Source organism: Miniopterus natalensis, chromosome 3, assembly GCF_054644295.1.
Source record: "Miniopterus natalensis isolate mMinNat1 chromosome 3, mMinNat1.hap1, whole genome shotgun sequence".
NCBI classification, from domain to species: Eukaryota; Metazoa; Chordata; class Mammalia; order Chiroptera; family Miniopteridae; genus Miniopterus; species Miniopterus natalensis.
The window spans coordinates 57,902,827-57,920,939 of record NC_142083.1 but is presented as its reverse complement, the minus strand read 5'-3'; the positions used below and the strand labels follow the sequence as shown (position 1 = coordinate 57,920,939).

The following is an 18,113-nucleotide window of genomic DNA, read 5'->3' as shown; positions in this document are numbered from 1 at the left end:
TATTCCTACAAATCTCGGGAAAGAACTTGTCCTCAGCCTTTTATTGGAGGTTGCTAAGAGTAATTGATCTACTGAGGCTTAGCTGCAGGAATTTAAATAATTCTGAAGTTAGCATTTGCAGCGAGAACTGGGCCCGGGGGCAAAGGAGTGGGGGGAGGGGGAGCGAGCAAGGGGTGCATGGTGGCACCTCCTATTCTTTTGTCTGAGGTTGCACAGCTGGTTCTCATTTTACTTCCCTTGCTCTGAACTTTCCCCTAATTATCTGTCCCTGTTACAGTTCCCCCCTGTTGGAACCAAGTTTTAGCTTGCAGAGTGTGTTGTTTTACACCTATTGTATTGTTGGAAACACACCCCTCTTCCTTTTCTCGTTTATTTTTTTTTTAAGAAAGGAACATCCCCAGAGCCATATCAAAGTATCTAATATTTACACGATATTTTACTTTTCTCCGAGGCTTCCACCTTCACTTAGTAACCACATTGTCAAGTTTTACATCTGGGACTTTGGCCTTCACCTGCCAGTGATTGAAGTCTTGAGCCACTGTGGGCTGCAGCAGATGAAATGTGTGGGCAGAGGGAGCCAGGTCCTGTGGGGGCCCTTAGGGTGCAAGTTTGATAAACCTGGGGCCAAAAGCAGGTTATTAAGACATGTGACTTTTAAATCTCAAAAGGTAGAATGGGGAGATATATTCCATCGTGGCTGGTGAGTTTGTTCTTCGTATGAAAATAGGTGTTGGGCTGTTTTTAAAAAGGGGCAGATAGCCAGTTGCACGTTGTTGCAGGGACAGTCTTTCCTATCAAGAGGCCTGACTTCTTTTTGAAGACTTTTCCTGAGGGTGTGGTAACCATTTTCCAAGCAGTCCGTCCATTTGGCTTCAGTAAATCTCTGTCCTTACTCCCCCCACTTCTGTTCCCCACCCTCTACCCACATACACAAAATGGATTTTATTGATTTGTTATATTCTAGAAGAGATTTTCAGTAGTACCATTTATTGAAATCGGCTTTACTTCTTCAGCATTTACTGTGAAAGGAATATTAATGCTTAATTCCGCCATCACCTGTCTAATTTGCACATACCTGTGTTATATGTTAAACCACATGAAAACCTACAGAGGAAACACTGGGCTCTGCTAACAACTAACAGCCCATCTTTTCTTTTGACTTGTACAAATTGAGAAACAGTGCCTGCGGCAAACGTAATGGAAAACTACATTTTTAATGCTTCCACACACACTTCTTTTTAAAAAGAAGAAAGTGGCTGACTGTTGTTAAAAATAAAACTTCTCAAAGTACCCAGATGGACAAGGGACACAGAAAAGGAGAATGATTTGGACTTTTGGAATCAAGATGTGGGGATGGATAAGGTTAGGCAGAGATGTTAAAGTTGACTAATGCGCAGTATTGGGTCTGGAAATGTAAAAATATACAACACAGGGGTCTCAGCCCTCTCCTGCTAAACGTCCAGTGGTTCTTGAAGAGGACTGTTACCTTGATTACTTTTGAGTTGCTTGAAATCATATGTTTGTATTGAGTTCGATAGCCTGGCCTCCTCGGCGCACGTCCACCTGATAATTTGATGGGCTGTGTAAAAAGATAACTGATGGGTTTTTTATATGAAGTTTTAACTTATTTAAACTCTTATTGCAGGTATTTTTAAGCTCGCCTTTATGTTCTACTTCTCATGTTTGAGAGACAGCATTCTCTCTTATGAGTTAAGTTTACACTTCGTATCAAAGATCATTTAGGTTTACCCAGCAATTTAGACTTAACATGAGACATCGTGCTAATTGCAAGGAACAGCACAGGTTGGCTACATTAGCAAAAACAAACTAAGTGGCATGGGACAGAAAAGGAAAAACAGTTTTTTAAGTGCCGGAGTGAAAATAAATAGATAGGTCTTGTAGTGTTTCTTCAACAGCAGTTTATAATTACCACTCTCTGAGGCCTCTTCTAAGGGAACTTGTAACAGTAGCGTGAGAAGTGAACGAGTGGAGGATCCAGTTGTTTAGAGAAGGCAGCTGAGTGAGGAAGGCGCTGCTCTGGGAGCAAGGGCCAGGCGGGCCTTCAGCAGAGCACACACCAGCGTCTCAGTCCTTGGGCTGCAAGCCCGCCATGGGCAGCCTTTGATTGCACCAAATCAGTTAGCTCTTGAGAAACAAACTACTCCCCGATTTGTGGCTAAAACATTTTTTCCCAGTTTCTGTGGATGAGGAATCCAGAAGCAGTTTAGCTGGGTCCTCTGGGTCTGGGTCTCTCACTAGGTGAGTCGGTTCACGACTCTGCCGAGGGTTCTCATTCTAGCCCACTCGCGGCACTGGACTCAGTTCCTTGTGGGCTGTTGCACTAAGGCAGCCGTTTTTTTGCCACTTGGGCCTCTCCATTGAGAATGTCACTATATGGCACTTTGCTTCATGAGCAAGAGGGACAGCAAGAAAGAGAGCACTAGTGAGAAGGAAGTCACGGTCTTCTGCAAAGTAATCACAGAAGTGACATCCCATTACTTTTGCTGCATTCTGCTCATTAGAAAAGCAAGGAAGTAGGTCCAGCCCACTCTCAGGGGAGGGGAACACACGGCCGCATAAAAGGAGGCGGGGGTCACTGGAGCCGGGTCAGAAGCTGCCAACCCCAAGCGTGATGCCAGTGTTCTCTTACCGCATCAGCCCCAGGAGGCCTGAAGTGGATTGTGACTTGAATATCACATATATTTGCAGTGCCAAATACAGCTTTCGGAAGTACTGATTTTGGGGCATTGAATGTGTTCCCCTTTATGTATCAAATTGGCTGGTAAGTGCTGAGCCGTGCTCACCTGAGCCCCAGGAGACCAAGGAAACATGTTTGCAGAAGTGGCTGAAGGTAGAGCCCCTGTCTGAGATCATGGAACAGAGTGAAGCTAAGCAGCCCTCGTTGCCTTATTAGCATGATACTCCAAGCAGAGAGAACCAGAGGGCCCCCAGGTAATATTTCACTGTGTGTTGTAAGGTTTTGATTGGTACTTTGCAGATCATTAGGGGAAAAGGACCCTATGGTTTGATTTATAAAGTTGCTATTAAGATCATGGAGTGGGAGGTTGTACTTGTTTTAATGGTCCCCATTCCCCTGTTCTCGGCTTCCTGACTCCAAGTGTATATTTTCAGCAGTAAACTGAGCAAAGAATAGGATTTTGAATTATGTGAACAAATGTTTAAGACATGAGTTGAATTTCTCATTTTAATTTGACAAATTCTACTAGAAAAATCCATATATCTTAGAGGAAGAATTCAGGTCTAGGTTTTCTTCACCTGTTAATGCCTCATCTTGGTCACTACACCTCCCGTTTGGGAATTTGGGGACAAATTATTTTCGTTCTGCCAGGGGTTATTGGTTAGCTTCCGGAGAACTTGTGAAGCCTTGATAAATCTCCCTCTGACAAACATGTCTGAGACACCCTCACACTCCGGGACAAAGCTAACTCCCTGCCCAAAGCTGTGCTGGCAACACTTGCAGACCTCAGTTACCTCAGGGATCCTTCCCAGTGCCCTAAACTGGTTAATATTTATGGCCCCAGCTGGAATAAGCACAGCACAAAGATAGGGAGTTTGTCCCATACATCTTTGCATCCACAGCACCTGATAGAGAAACTGGCACATAGTAGGGATTTTAAATGCGTTTGAAAGGATGTACAAAGCTGCAGTAATATAATGCATGTTAGTAACTCTTCACTATCAAATGTTCACTATTAATTTTCTAAGGAAAGCAGCATAAGAACTTAAATTTTGTTTTAATTAAGATAATATTGGTCACTATAAAGGGATGTCTCTAGAATCATAGGGATTAGTATTACCTACCTCCTGACAAAAACAGGCACATTTTAAGTTTTTATTCCCTCACTTCCGTCTTCAATTCTTTTCCTCATAATTGATCTCGAGAGGATTTTCTTTGTATATTTACTGTATGAATATTTCATTTTTCAATTCCTCTGTTATTTTGTTTTTAATGCTCAACCCTTGGTTTTTTGTTTACTTGTGACTAGAAAGCACTTTGATATTACCTTATAGCTTCAACCATTACTATTAATAAAGTGAAATAAAGGCATCCTACATTAGTCAGCCAAGGACTGGGGTTAAGAAACCTGAAACATAACATAAAGCCACACTCGTACTCTTTCAAGCTTTGCGTAAAAAAATGAGTTTTGCTGATATATGGAAAAAGGTCTTACACTTCTTTTTTTTTGTTTTTCAGTGTGGGAAATAAGGAACCCTAGTTAAACTGACTGAGCAAGGCTCACCCACTAAAGTTAACCCTTAAAGTCAAGAGTTTACTTTATGAGCTCAGGTCAGAGGCTGTAGAGTCCATTGATTTACTGTAATCTGCATTGTGTACTCACAGTATGTGTTTATGTTCTTTGTTCATTTTTTCTATGGACCAGAGGATAACAAACAGTGTCACAGGGTGTCAGTCACATTATCGTCACAGCACTTCTGATGACAGATGAGGAACAATGGAGAAGTTTGATGGGAAAGAGAGGCTTTTATTTTATATAAATATAAGTACATTTTATATTCTTAATTCACAGAAGAATGGAACTCATCCAGCAGCTGAGGTTAAATGTCCCTCTTTGAGAGAGGGTGGGAGAACTCTCTTCAGTTTTTCCTGGACAGCTTATCATTTGTTGCTGTTTAGTTATTACAGTGATTTTTATGTCCTGGGTTTGCAGGATTTCTCCTACATATAAATCAGAATGGCCTGTACTAATCAATTCCAAGAAGTTTCGCCACTAAACCAATTAAACATTTGATTCTGCCTTGAGCCTGTAACATCTTTGTAGTGTTGAGAAAAATCCGTTCGTGCGTGTGGCAAATCAAGTTCATGAGGTTTGTGGTGAGTTCATCTCAGCTCAGAAACCCACACAGCCGCAGCGTCGATGCCCGTGTGTCACTTTTTCACACCACCTCTCATGACAGATATAAACAATCTCAAGAACCCATGGTTTTCCTGATGGATAGGAGTCGCCTATGTGGACTGTATTGATGACACACGTTTGCAGTTGGGGTCCATAGGAAGGACACCGTTTCCTGGATCAAACCACAGAGTGCAAATATTGTGCCCTAAATAACACACTAGTTACTGTAAATGTCAGTAGAGGGAGTTTTCCCGGCTTTGATTTAATGAAAGCCTACAGCAAAGCCAGCTGTTAACGCTTCTTAACTGCTTGTCAGAGCGAACAGGGGAGATGGGAAGACCAAAAACATCTTTTCTGTATACTTTTGTCAGAATTAAGAGTCTCCTACAGGTGTTGAATAGCGACGCTGGGGTTCTCTGCAGCTTGATGTCTGTTAGGTGGTGAATTTATAAATTCTCCAGGATGGGATCTGGAATTATAGGAGATTCGTGTAAAATCAGTTTGGAATTTGCATCTTGAATCCTCTCACCTGCAAAATAAGCCTTTTCGTTTTCTGGGCGCCCCGAGGAAGACTAGCGAAGGGTACAGATCAAGGAGAGAGGGGGCACACCAAACACTGCCATCTCTCTCTGTCACTGAGGGTATCGCCAGGCAAATTATAAGCCATGTGTGTTTTGATTGATGTCATCTGCTCTGTCTGAACAAAGAAACCACTTGAAGCAGGCACACAGGGAGGAAAGTATGCAGCGCTCATTTCTGTAATTTTTGTCATTTCTAGAATGCATTCGTCAACACATGTGATGGGCCGGGGTCCTGCCGCCCTTGGAAATCCCTTTGACGTTAAGCTGCGTGTACCGAGGGGAGAGAATCTTTCAAACGCAGGGAGGGTTTACGGTCTTATTATCTTGAGAAGGAGAAGAAAGTTTCTTCCTCAAATGATTTATAACTTGAAACATGTCATGTTTTCTTAAGCCCACTTTATTAATTCCATCCCTCTCTGTGGCAAATCTTGGAACACAAACGTGCCATCGCCCAGCGCCGTCTCAATGGCATATTGTGCTTATAATAGCGTGATGGGAGTGGCGGGCTCCGCGGTCACGGCCGTGCGGAGCCAAGCTCTGAGCAGCCCCTCACTGAATACCTGCAAGGCACTGACAGGCGGGCTTTCGGGACAGACAAAGCTTTGCTTTCCCCAGCACAGCTAGGTGGTGTTTAAGTTGGCCTCCTAACTATCTGCTATTGGCTTTTGCCAGCACTTTCACCTTGGGCCCCTCTTCCTGCAGTAGAGGAGAAGCTCAAGCATTATCTTCTTATTTCAGAGAAAATTGATAACAGATCAAGTTAGATGGAAGAGCTTTGAAATAAAAGTCCAAAGTATTTTCTGGCGATTACCAACATTCTTGCATGATTCTTCATTGTACTGAAAAGAGAACACAGGGGTAGGAAAGCAGCCCTTTCTGGAAGAGTCTATGCCAATCTGAAAAGTATTTTTGTGTCAACTTCGGGGAGGAATCAGAGTTTGCTCCTCTTATTTAGGAAAGAATGGATTGCAGACCGCTTGCATTTGGAAATGGAGAGTAATCTGCTGTTCTCTCCTCTCTCTTGCTCTTTGTCTCAACCACAGCCTCTGCGATCCCAGATAACGGAAGAAGGTCCTGTCTCAAGCTCAAAGTCTTCGTGAGACCGACAAGTAAGTTCTCGAATGAGCTCCAGAGGGTGGCTTCACTGCGCATGCTTGAGTGTGTGGTCTGGTTCACAGCGGTAACACTTTTTTTTTTTTACTGTTAAATCCTGTGTGGTATCTGTTTTGTATATCAACATTCACATTTTAGTTTTCATCAGATTTTTTCCCATCATTCTTCATGATGCTTTTATTTTTTAAGTACACAGCAGTTGCTAACTTGTTGTTTCTTAGACTGTTGTATGTGCACAGCAAATGGGAACAATATTGGCATTTGGATACATGCCACGGATTGTAAAACAATCTCTACCTAAATAAAAGGAAAAAAGAGAGAAAGAAAAAAAAGAAACGGGAGTTTAAGGGTGTCTGCACTAACATATTTGGCTGTTATCTCTATTTTTGTTATAGATAGCTGTATGAAAACTATAGGTGTTCATGATCGTGTTTTCGATGTTAACGACAAAGTAGAAAATTCATTAGAACCAGCAGGTTAGTATGCTTAGAGAATCTCTTTTAACCAATGCATCTCTCTGGTGCTTCAGTACTTTTTTTCCTTTCTTCCTCTCGCATGTGTGCATGTTAGAGTTGCTCTGCTTTTTGCTCATTGCTAGCAGTGCTAATATTACTTATATTCTACCTCATTCCTCCAGTATCTCTGTGTAGTGCATGTTAGAGAAAATGACTTTTCTTTTTTTGGACATGGATTTGATATAATGCAGTATCCTAATGTAGAGCCCCATCAGAATGCTAAAACCTCACTACTTTTTACCATATCCTCCGAGCATGCTGGTGAGTCACCCTGAATATTAATGGGTAATAAGGCAAAAACATTTCTATTGTATATGCTTATAAAATTTTCTTTTATATTATGTCCAAATCTGTGGATAAAAGTACTACGACTATTATTGCATAAGATAGTAACTAATTCAACATACTTAGTTTTCTCCAGAAATTCACATGCATCACCGAAGTGATCTAAAAACTATATTTCATTTCAAATATTATTTGTGCTCTTGTTGATAGTCATTGATTTGGAGAAGTAGAATCACGTTGCCTCCTAATACCACGAATTCACACACCTGCTGCTCCCACAAATGTATTAGTCTGCCAAGCCAAATGTGATCTTTGATTACTGAGGCAAAATAAGTATTAAGGATAAATAATTTTTTTTCTATTACTGACTTCTACACACTCAAACTTTCCCATCACTGTGAAGAAAAGTAAAACCCACAAAAACATTCATGGAAGCATTTATACTGTAGACTGCTGTAGATAATGTAAGCCTGTAAACTGTCCGTTTGGTTATAAATTCAACCTGGCTATTTAATGCAACTCTGCACTGATTGTGAGAAGTGGGGGCCCCCTGCCCACTGTTCGTTGAGGAGTGTGCCTCGATGCCCCTGTACGCTCGCCTTCCTGTGGTTTCCTTTCCTCGCAATCTTGACTGATTTCCTTACTCATCTCCTATGATCATCTCAAAGCGTAAGGGAAATAACATCATTTCCCCTCCACAGAAAGATGTGAGCCCCCCCCCCTTATGTAAACAGACTTTCTTTCATCCATTTGCAGTAGGACTTCTTTCTTACTGTCCTGGAAATTTTCCTTTGAGTATTATTACTGGGGGACACAGTCAGTGAGCCTTAGGGAAACTTAGCCTGAGTAAATGCGGTGCCTCAGGACATACAATAGCTTTCACATTGTAACTGACAGGAGGAGTTAGGTTTTTTTCCCCCCAAGCATTCTTGTTTTTCTAAGGCAGGCATCTTATCCAGAGCACAAATGAGAGGTGTGTACAATAAGCTCTCAGAGGCCCTCCTGGCTCCCTAGGGATCACTTAGCCGCTTTAGAAAGTTGCAAGAAATGAGTGCTGAGGTGGAGACATTTTAATTGTTTCCTGGAAGCACCACTGTGGCTTTTCAAGACACCAGACTCCTCATGAGCTCGAGGACTCCGGCCATCACAGGATCTGTGAGTTAGGTGGGATCTCCTAGAAGGACTATAGAGTATACACTCTTCCTTTTATAACTGAGATTTGCCCAGGTCCCCTAGCTAGTTAGAGGCAGATCCAGATTTAAATTCAGATCTCTCAACTCCCATTCCAATGTTAAAAGTAGGGTTTTCATACCTGTTACCAGAGATGTTCATAAAGAGAACTTTACTGTTGGCTTTGTTAATGTCATGCACAGAATGACCAGCAAAGTTAGGCACTAACATTATCAACATAACTTACCACAAATTACGATTTCCTGATGCACACTTAGCGAATCTTTCTAATAATGTAGGCGTATCTTTCTAATAATCTCTTTTCCAGGTAAATTCCATTGCCTGTCAAGAGAGCAAGAGGCTGTTTAGAAACATAACACATAGTATGTTTTACTCTGCTACTGAAGAGGCACACCGAGGACTGTTCTGACAATAGGAAAATGCAACATATTAGTATGCATTCATACATGAGCATATGTCAGTCTTTTGAGAAACAGGCTCTTTTTCACTGAGCATTTAAAAAATCCATGATGGCCCCCAAATCTATGCTCATATAGCTTATGGAAGTTTGCAGAAGTTTGACAGAATGTAGTCAGAGTGTGGGGAGGGGAGGAGTGGACATGCAGGTGTACCTGCCCAGGTACACATGCAGGAAAAGCTCCTGAGTCAGTCTTAAGGGCTTTCTGGTGAGCACCTTCACTGCAAAAGTAAGACATGGTTGCACTACCATCCTTATGTGTTAAATGCGATAATTAAAAGTTTGAGTACCTCATCCTATTCCTTAGAAAATTCAGTCAGCTCTGCAGCTCTGCAACACTGCTGCATAGGTGAGTGTAGGCCCAGGCTTTGAATCCGTCAGGCCTGAAGGATCCCGCTGCATGTTCTCGGCAATGTGTACTAATTCACCTGTCTTTGGAATGTATTTGTCTTTGATGTTTGCTTGCACACTCTGCCTGCCAGTTTCCTATCATCAGGGATACAGGATGATCTCAGGGCAGACATATGCCACATAATATGCTCCAAATTATTGCTAGCGTCCTTCCAGTTAACCATGGAAGCCCTCGTGTGGTGGAATCCTGTAGCCAGGAGACAAGCCACATTCACTGTTACAAGTGTTAGAAATTCTCGCACGTTTAGGTGTACTTTCCATTGAGATAGATTGTGCTTATGAATTCTCTTAGAATTCTGAAATTGTTCTGATTGACCCAAATGGCAGCACATTTCTCATTCTGCTTCTCAGGAGCCATAGAATCTTAACAGTGAGGCCCTGTTTCAATCAACACATGCTTTGTAGAATCCTGAGCCAGGACCAGCCTATTGCAGGGAGAACAGAAGAGCCGTGATGCCTAATGGGACAGATTTTCCCCTTTGAGGGCAGGATGGTACACAACCACAGGACCAAGAAGCACATCTAGCCTCATACAAACAACAGATGCTTTCCTTCAGTGTCCTGAAGGTCACTCTCACCCTGTTTTGTGCTGTGGGCCTGGAGCAATGGCCAGCCCTCGCTGAGCACCCTGGAGGAATGGGACAGGCAGGGCTGGTCCCCTTCCAGCTCACACTGAGCACCTAAGTGTTACTTGGGTATCTTTTAGCAGTATATTCCCAACCTTGAGGACAGGGAAATAGGTTAGTAAAAATAAGGTGGAGAAGAACCCAATAGCTGATGTAACTTCAGGTGTGTAAAATAAGTATTTTGAAATGAATTCTGCAATCCTCAGGGTTTATGTGTTTGTTGTTTTTTTCTCAATTAACTCTTGTTTTGATTGACAACATATTGCTGCCCTTAAGAAATTATTTGGATTTTAATTTCAGGGCTATTAAGGGCATTTACATGTACCTTTGCAAAGCTGAGGAAGAGCAGAGGAAAAAAGAAGACTCCACAAGTATTGGGCTATAAACTCTGTGGGGCTTTATATTTCCCTCTGCATCCATTTAACTTCCCATCCTTGCTTCCTAACCTTTTCTAGTCTTCTAGTCTCCTACTCTAATAGCCACTCTCTGCAGGTGTGCTACGGTCCAGGCAAAGGGAGCCAGTATGGCTTTGGGATGCAGCAGCTTCTGTGCAGGACAGGCTAACCTAAGAGCCCTCCAGGCCAGAAGATGCAAAGCTGGGAAAACATACTTCTTAGTTCCTGCTGGGAACAGCCCACACTGGCGTATCTGAAGCAGGAGCTAGGGGCTGAAAGGGGGTCACGTTAGGACAAATAATAACTGTGACTCCACCCAGTGAAGGAAAAGCAGCCTCATTGTGACATGTTGTATGGTATGAAAATATAGGGTGTCCCCAAACAATGTACATACACATTTTGAATAATTATAAAGGTGTAATTATAAAGGCAATGTTTCTTAAAATACATTTCATTTTCAAAATTGAGCTATCAGCTGTTAAAGTGTATACACATTTTTTGGAAGACACCCTCTATAAGCAAATTTAAAACATAGTTAATCCATTAAGGGGTTTGAGGTGGGTCATTCAGGGATGTTTAAGGGTTATCCTTTGAGGCCTACAAAATGGAGTACAACCACTAGAGTCTCACTTGTCACCGTTCTGACATTCAGCGAAGCCAGGATGACAATGGCTGAGCTCCTCTGGGAAGTTCCCCTGGTGCTGAAGTAAAATCCACCACAGAACTCCACTGTTGGTCCCAAGAACATACAGATCAGAGATCACTTAGTCTAAAAGCATGTGTTAGGCCAGGTGGGAGGAAGGAGATGGGCAACCCTAGAGCATTCCATGCCTCAGAGGGAAGCCTCCAATCTATCTTTGGGTCCTAATTGCTGCAAATTTCCTGTTTCAAAGTTAAGCCTGTTAATCATGCAGATCAGGAAGGCTCTGGAAAGTCAGAGGCAGCCTCAGAGAACACTTTATAGCTCAGTAAAAGAAGCTTACCTCACTTAATCCATTTTATTTAGAGGAAAATTTGCATCCACGCCGATAATTTTTATGTGCCAAGCTTCAACCTGATAAAAATGGTTAAATTCAAGTAATTTAATCCTGGAGCTACAGGGTTTGCAATGGAAATAACACCATAATTAATGCCTAATTGTAAGCTAAACCAGTGGGTGCTGGTGTACTGAGGTTTAGTGGGCTTTAGATACAGTTTATTTTAAATGCTGCTGTTTTGGCATTTGATCTTTCATATTTGGACATTCATCTAGGCTTCCAACAACCAGGCGTTCAACCCTAATCCTATGAAACTGCTTAAAATGGGCAGCCCATTCCGGTTAACCACTAATATGCCAACATAACTGTCCCCACCCTGGACATGTTACTTGCTTCTCTGTGGCATCTTGGGTTTAAAAAGTCCATTCCGGTATCTCAGGTTTGTGCAAGGTGTTTCTGGCTGCTCCCTACCGGATGAGCTCACATGCTAAAGGTTACAGTGTGTGCATAATTCCACTCCTTCGATTTTTTAAGGAAACAGTATTGCTGAGAAAGTCCAATTTTCTTTGTTTACTGTAAATAATGAGTGATTATGCAGACATGAAAGTCAAGGGTGGCACAAGGTTCATTACCTTACTTTGCAGAGGGTGGCGAGGCCTGTGAACAGCAGGCTGCTGTGAGAGGGTTATTAAGGATGTGACGTCTCATTGGAATGTGTGCTTTCTATTTGAACAGATGACACCGTACATGAGTCAGCCGAGCCATCCCGCGGCGAAAACGCGGCACAAACACCAAGGATACCCAGCCGCCTTTTGGCAATCCTACTGTTCCTCCTGGCGACGCTTTTGACATTATAGCACAGTCTCCTCCCGTCACCTGTCACAGAAAACACCAGGGTCTTGGAACACCAGAGATCCACCTAACTGCTCATCCTAAGAAGGGACTTGTTATTGGTTTGGGTTTTTTTTTTTTTGGCAGATGTCAGATTTTTGTTTTCTTTCTTTCAGCCTGAATTCTAAGCAACAACTTGGGGCCAGGGGAGGGGCTAAAGTAGTTGCTGCCTCCCTCACCCCACCCCCAGCCCTTGCCCTTGACTTTTCTCACCCCTTCCAAATTAAATGGACTCCAGATGAAAATGCCAAATTGTCGTAGTGACACCCGTGGTCATCAGCGCCTGCGCACTCTCCTCTGAGCTCACCTCCAGTGGCGCGCTGTCAGCAGCAGGTGGGTGCAGCCGGCGGGGAGGGCGAGGCCCCGAGGGTTTCCTCTCCCGGGCGGTATTTATGCCTTTTCATTCAGGGCTGTAAGAGGCGTGCAGGGTATTGTCACCATGTCAAGTCCAGAGGGGAGGTATTAAGAATAGATATATAATATTACACTATTTCCTCTAGGGTGTGTAAATGAACAGGCTTCTAAAAGGTCGAGACTTTTTTTTTTTTTAGATGACTGTCTTAAAGCATTCTTGACAGCAAAGCGTGTGCTCCGTGGAAGCAGCCTTTTTGCTAGGAGGCGGGTGGGGTGCGGAATGCTAGCACAGAGCAGGGTGACATCAGAGAAAACTTCAGTTTGGTGGGGTGTTGTGTATGTACGAGTGCCTCTAATTTTTTCGGTGACTGGGCGGTGTACATCAGATTTTTTCCCTTTTGGATACAGATCACCATGGTGCTACAACTATTTTTTTGTTTGTTTTTAAAGAAACTCAAAGAGGCATTTTTATGAATAAAGTGACCTTCCCCGAGGCTGACAAGCCAGGGTTGATGAGTGCATAATGGAATAGCTTTGGATACTCCTCTGGGGCACAGTATGAACCGAGGAAAAGATGCCAGTGGCCAGAGGATATGATTTGGCTTTGCTGGAGCGCCAGTGGACTGTGGCCTTTCCCCGACTCCCACCCTAGTACCCACGTTTTGCTCCGCACTCCGCGACGACAGGGGCTCCGACACAAACCCCTGTCACCCGGAGAGTCAGTCAGCACTACTTGGGAGGGCTAAAGGGAAATTTGGAATAAAAATTCCAAAGTGTGGAATAAAAAAAAAAATTCAAGTGTTGATTTTATATTCTTTCCCTTTCTGACACAGCCTGAAGAGTAGGGGGAACATGTGTTTATCTGTGGGAGATAAACAAGATGGAGTCCCAAAGACTTTAACAAAATATTTTTTTAAAAATCCACTAGAATAGAAAATACATTATTTAGATATACTTTATGCTGAGAGTGAGTATATATGCTTGTCCTATTTAAACTTGTGAGAAAAAGTGGTATCCCTTGATACATTTAGAAATATGGGGGGCTACCTTGTTTCATTGTGGGGGTGGGGCGGACAGAGAATGAATGCAGGATGACCCTGCGTAAAGAATCTCAGCATGGCCAGCAAGGGATGCTGTTTCCAGTTAGCTACCAGGAAATGCAAGCCTTGGGGGTTTCTACTGGTGAGGCTGTCGCGAACTTTGAACTCCGAAGCCTAGGCAGGGAAGAGCGGCAGACCGAGGAAAAGAAATCTTGCCTTTTTTGCTATTGCACGACACATCAACAGAAACCATGCCTTTCGAAACAAAACAAGAAATATATGCGATGATCATGTAAGATGTGAAAAATCGGAATTCCAGCAACGTAAAAATGTATGTGTAAAAAAAAGGGGGGGGTCATATTATGGACAGATTTCATGAATGGGAATTTGAGAATTTTGAGTAGTTCTGAATTAGAAAAGTATGTGAGCGAAAGGCAGCTGTAGAAGTGCTGCCCGCTGGAGAGTTGTACACGTGTTGAACTGTAATCTGCGCTTACCCGAATCCGTGCGGAGCGGAGGCTGCTGCTGGGTCTCTTCGCACTTGGAGCCAGTGAGCGGGGCTGCCAGCCTCGCAGACCCGGTCGGTCCCACTCCCCCAGACGCCGGGACCTTCTCTGGAGTGGCAGAGTCTTATCACAGAAGGCAGCCACCATTTCGCTGAAACAAAAGTTCACAGCATTGGATTCTTTTTTTCCTTTATATGCTCAGTACTCTCAGTAATGTCCAGTAATACTTATGAATAGTTACAGGCTTGTTGGTGCAGTGGGATTTGGGTAGGGGGGAAAGAGGTACCTTCTAAAATGGATCAATAGTCAGAACCAAAATAATACTGCATGTTCTATAACCACAAGGAAATCAAATGATCCTGTAATGATTCCAGTTAGTCATAACTACATTAGCAGTGCTAATTTCATTTTAGAAATGGTGACTTCTGTGGTTTTTCTAGCATTTGTCTCTAACAAATGATGAAATAATTACTCATGGCCCTCTCTGCCACTCTTTCATTTTTCACAGTAAAATTAGACCCCTTTCCTTCACCATTGTGCCACTACAAATTAAGTAAAAAAACAAACAAAAAAAGCCAGTAGCAAGACTACCCACACCAGTAGACAGTGTGCTTCTCGACCTATAAGTGATGTGATTGTAGGTAACGCTTGCCGTGCTTTCAAGATGATTGGTATCAGGCAGTTTTCATCTTGTCCAAAAAGTGCTGGTGGCCTTTTGTGGTGGTGTTACATCCCTCTGGGGGCTTAGGAAGATGTCGATGCAACTTTGTAGCAGCTTTTAACTTCAAAAACAATTCAAAAGTCTGAAGGGCAGGCAGCCTTAGCTGCCTCCCAGCCCCAGCGAGTCAAACCCCAGCGACCTTTGCCCCTGGTTGCCTAGGGCTTTGCAACATGAAGCAGGGAAATAAGGATCTGTCTGTTTAGTGGATACCGTGTATCCTTTAATAGACCAGGTAACAGTTTGTGTTAGTTTAGACTATTGTTTTGTACTGTACTTTCTTGGGTGGCAGAGGAAAGAAAAGTAAAACATTAAAAAAAAAAAACTGCGTTCTTTAAATTCTGTATTATTAGCAACCTCTGTTGTATATAGTGTTTGATAATAAAGTATTAATTTGATTCTTATGTCTTTTGTAAGTGAGAACAATAGTCTTTCAGGATACAAAACATGCATTGAGGCTTTGAAACATCCAATGTATACTTGCTGGAGAAGAGTCACAAATGACCGAGACACTGCTCCACGCAGGACCGTGTGGTCCTCGCGCTCCCAGTCTTAAGACTCCACCGTCTGGGGACCTGGAACAACATGACTTTTTTGACCACTTTTCAAGGTCTGATGTTGGAGCCCTATGGTGCGTGCACATGTGTGTGTATATTGTGTGTGTGCGTGTGTGTTTTCCACCCCAGCATGTTGGTTTGAAAAGGTTTAGGAAATTGAAAAACAGCTCTGTACTTGGTTTGGTTTCCTTTGTGGTGGTTTTCACAGTTTTGTTTTTCCCCAGGAAGAGTCTTACCAGCGTCGCGCAGCCCCGGGGTGGGAAAGGCTGCGACCGGTCCCTTCAGGAAGGTGCAGTGGGGCTGTTTTCCGCTGTGTCACTGGGAAAGGACGAGTTACACAGTACCTGTGGGTTTCCAGGAACTTTGCTTTTCTCTGGTGCCTTAGCAACGGCAGCAGCCATTTTTATAATTTCCCCCAAATTAGAAAAACAGTTTAAATGCCTCCCTTCCATTCACTGCTCTGAGCTGTGGTCACTAGTGTTTCTTTTGAAAGCCACCTCCACCGGCGCCCCATTTGCCTACAACCCCCTTTTATTGCCTATGTTTATTTTTTCGTCTCTCGCCTTCCTCCCACGTTTCATTTTCCCTCGGAACCGTGAATGGGCAGGTCTGTCTCTGGTTTGGCATCACTGAGTTTTTCCCATGCGTTTGCCCCGGAGCTGCTCGGATGTGAGACAAATCTCCCTACAATGGGCGTGCTCCATTGTCTGGGCAGTTTAATAGATGCTGGCACGCTGGAGGTTACCCATGAGTCAGAATCCGCTTTCCATGCTTCCTCCTGACACCCCATTGAAGCCGCTCATTGTGTGTGCGCCTGGGTGTGAAGTCCAGCCCCTCGTGGTCCTGTGGTCCTGCTGCCCTGCTCTGCAGTTCCTTTGCACTGACTCATCGAGTGCTGTTTTGAAATGCTGACATTATATAAACCTAAAAGAAAATGTAAAAAAAAAAATCAAAAACCCACACAGACAAACCCATACGATCTGTATTTGTATATACACGTGTCCGTACAAGTATACCTAAATAAAAACGAAAGATTTTCATCGTTTTAATTGGAGCCCTCCTCCTACTTCTTTGTTCCTTGAATGACGCCTTTATTTCAGGGGCTACTTGTGCTCTGCTGATTTTTCAAAATCTGTGTGGACAGAAAAGAGAATAGGACATGTGCAAGAGAAGGCCTGAGAAGCTCAGAATGCAGGGTTAGAAATGGCCAAGTATCCAGGCACATTCCAGGTATTCTGAGGAGAAAATGGTGAGATTTCAGCCTTTCTCTGTATTTGAGCCTTCAAGTAGGTGCTAGGACAAGCCCTGCATCCTAAAATGACTATTACGTATAAGAGTTAAATACAAGTTATGCTCTTTTACTTTGCCTATATTTTTTCACCCCATCAAGAAAAAGACATAAGCTTTTTTCCAGCAAACATCTTAAACTTCTGAAAGAGAGAATGACCGTTAAAATAATAATCCCTTCAGTATAACCGGAAACCTCAATTCTTACTACCAAGGAAGAATTAATTACCACTGTGTGACCTTGGGCAAGTCACACAATATCTTTGGGACTTGGTCCCCTGATCAGTAAATAACAGGGTCGTATAACTCATTTGTTTGATTTTCTGAATATCGCCCTTGCTGGGTACTGTCAAGCCTATTTTGCACCTGAGTGATGTGAGTTTTTGTCTCTGATGATGACATTGCTATAAGCACAGTTTGAAAATCTCATCTGTAGAGGGGAAAAGCCTCAAATATCTGACATAACAGACACCTAATGCATTTCAAGACTTGGCTTTAATTACACCATGTTAACATTAAACTCACTGAAAGCTTTTTATTACACTTAATTATTTGACAGGGCACTAAACAGTAATTATAACTTACTATAACCTTTTTTGCTAATGAAGAATGACAGCTTTATAGAATGAGGAACAGCTCAAAAAAAAAAAAAAAAAATGATGTACTGGACCACCTATGTGATACTTTCAAACCAGAACAGCATGACATCATCATCATCGTCACCATCATCATCACAAGCATTGGCGTGATCATGACGTTGTGCTCAGTGCTGTGCAGAATCAAGCTTATGTTTATAATCTGTACTTTCAAAGTTTACACCATAAGGCAGACGGGAGCATAAGAGAGTAATGATTTATAAAGCAGAAAAGATGTAAAAGTCAAGCATCTATATCATGCATGAATAAGAGGGGAGACAGACTTTTTTGAAAAATAAAGTGAGTGGGGGAAAAAGGTTGGGATTTTAAGATTAGGAAGCTAAAAGTTAAAGGAAATCATTTTACAAATAGTCAGAATTGGGTTAAGAGCTTCTGACAAAATAGAAAATGGTTAGAAAGCACCGTAGGCTGCAAGAGACGGGTGTCGCATGGAGCCCATGTTCACGGTGGCTACAAAGGTAACTGAAAATGAGAAAGCACAAGACAACCTCCGAGTGTCACTGAAGCAAATTATGAGATTGGTCCAGAGAAATCACCATAGTGCCCCAAGGAAGCAGTGGAATTGCTGAAAAGATGACAGTTTTAGACTTTGCTTTAAAGAACAATCTGAGACTACCTGCTGAGACTGCAGGTAGGCCAAGTTGCGAGGTGCCCAGGATCTTACCGACGTGAAGGC

At 42.8% G+C, this 18,113-nt stretch overlaps 1 protein-coding gene across 2 annotated transcripts in view; it reads left to right on the top strand.

Annotated features, from left to right (window-relative positions):
- EFNA5 (ephrin A5) overlaps positions 1–16,548 on the top strand; it is a 267,542-nt gene extending 250,994 nt beyond the window's left edge. Inside the window, exons 3-5 of one of the 2 annotated variants that reach the window (XM_016221972.2) lie at positions 6,502–6,567; positions 6,967–7,047; positions 12,164–16,548. In XM_016221972.2, the coding sequence (XP_016077458.1) occupies positions 6,502–6,567; positions 6,967–7,047; positions 12,164–12,285 (269 nt within the window). In that variant the 3' untranslated portion in view covers positions 12,286–16,548. The remainder of the gene's footprint in view (positions 1–6,501; positions 6,568–6,966; positions 7,048–12,163) is intronic. The other variant, XM_016221973.2, reaches the window with a different exon arrangement.
- The last annotated feature ends 1,565 nt before the right edge of the window (positions 16,549–18,113 follow it).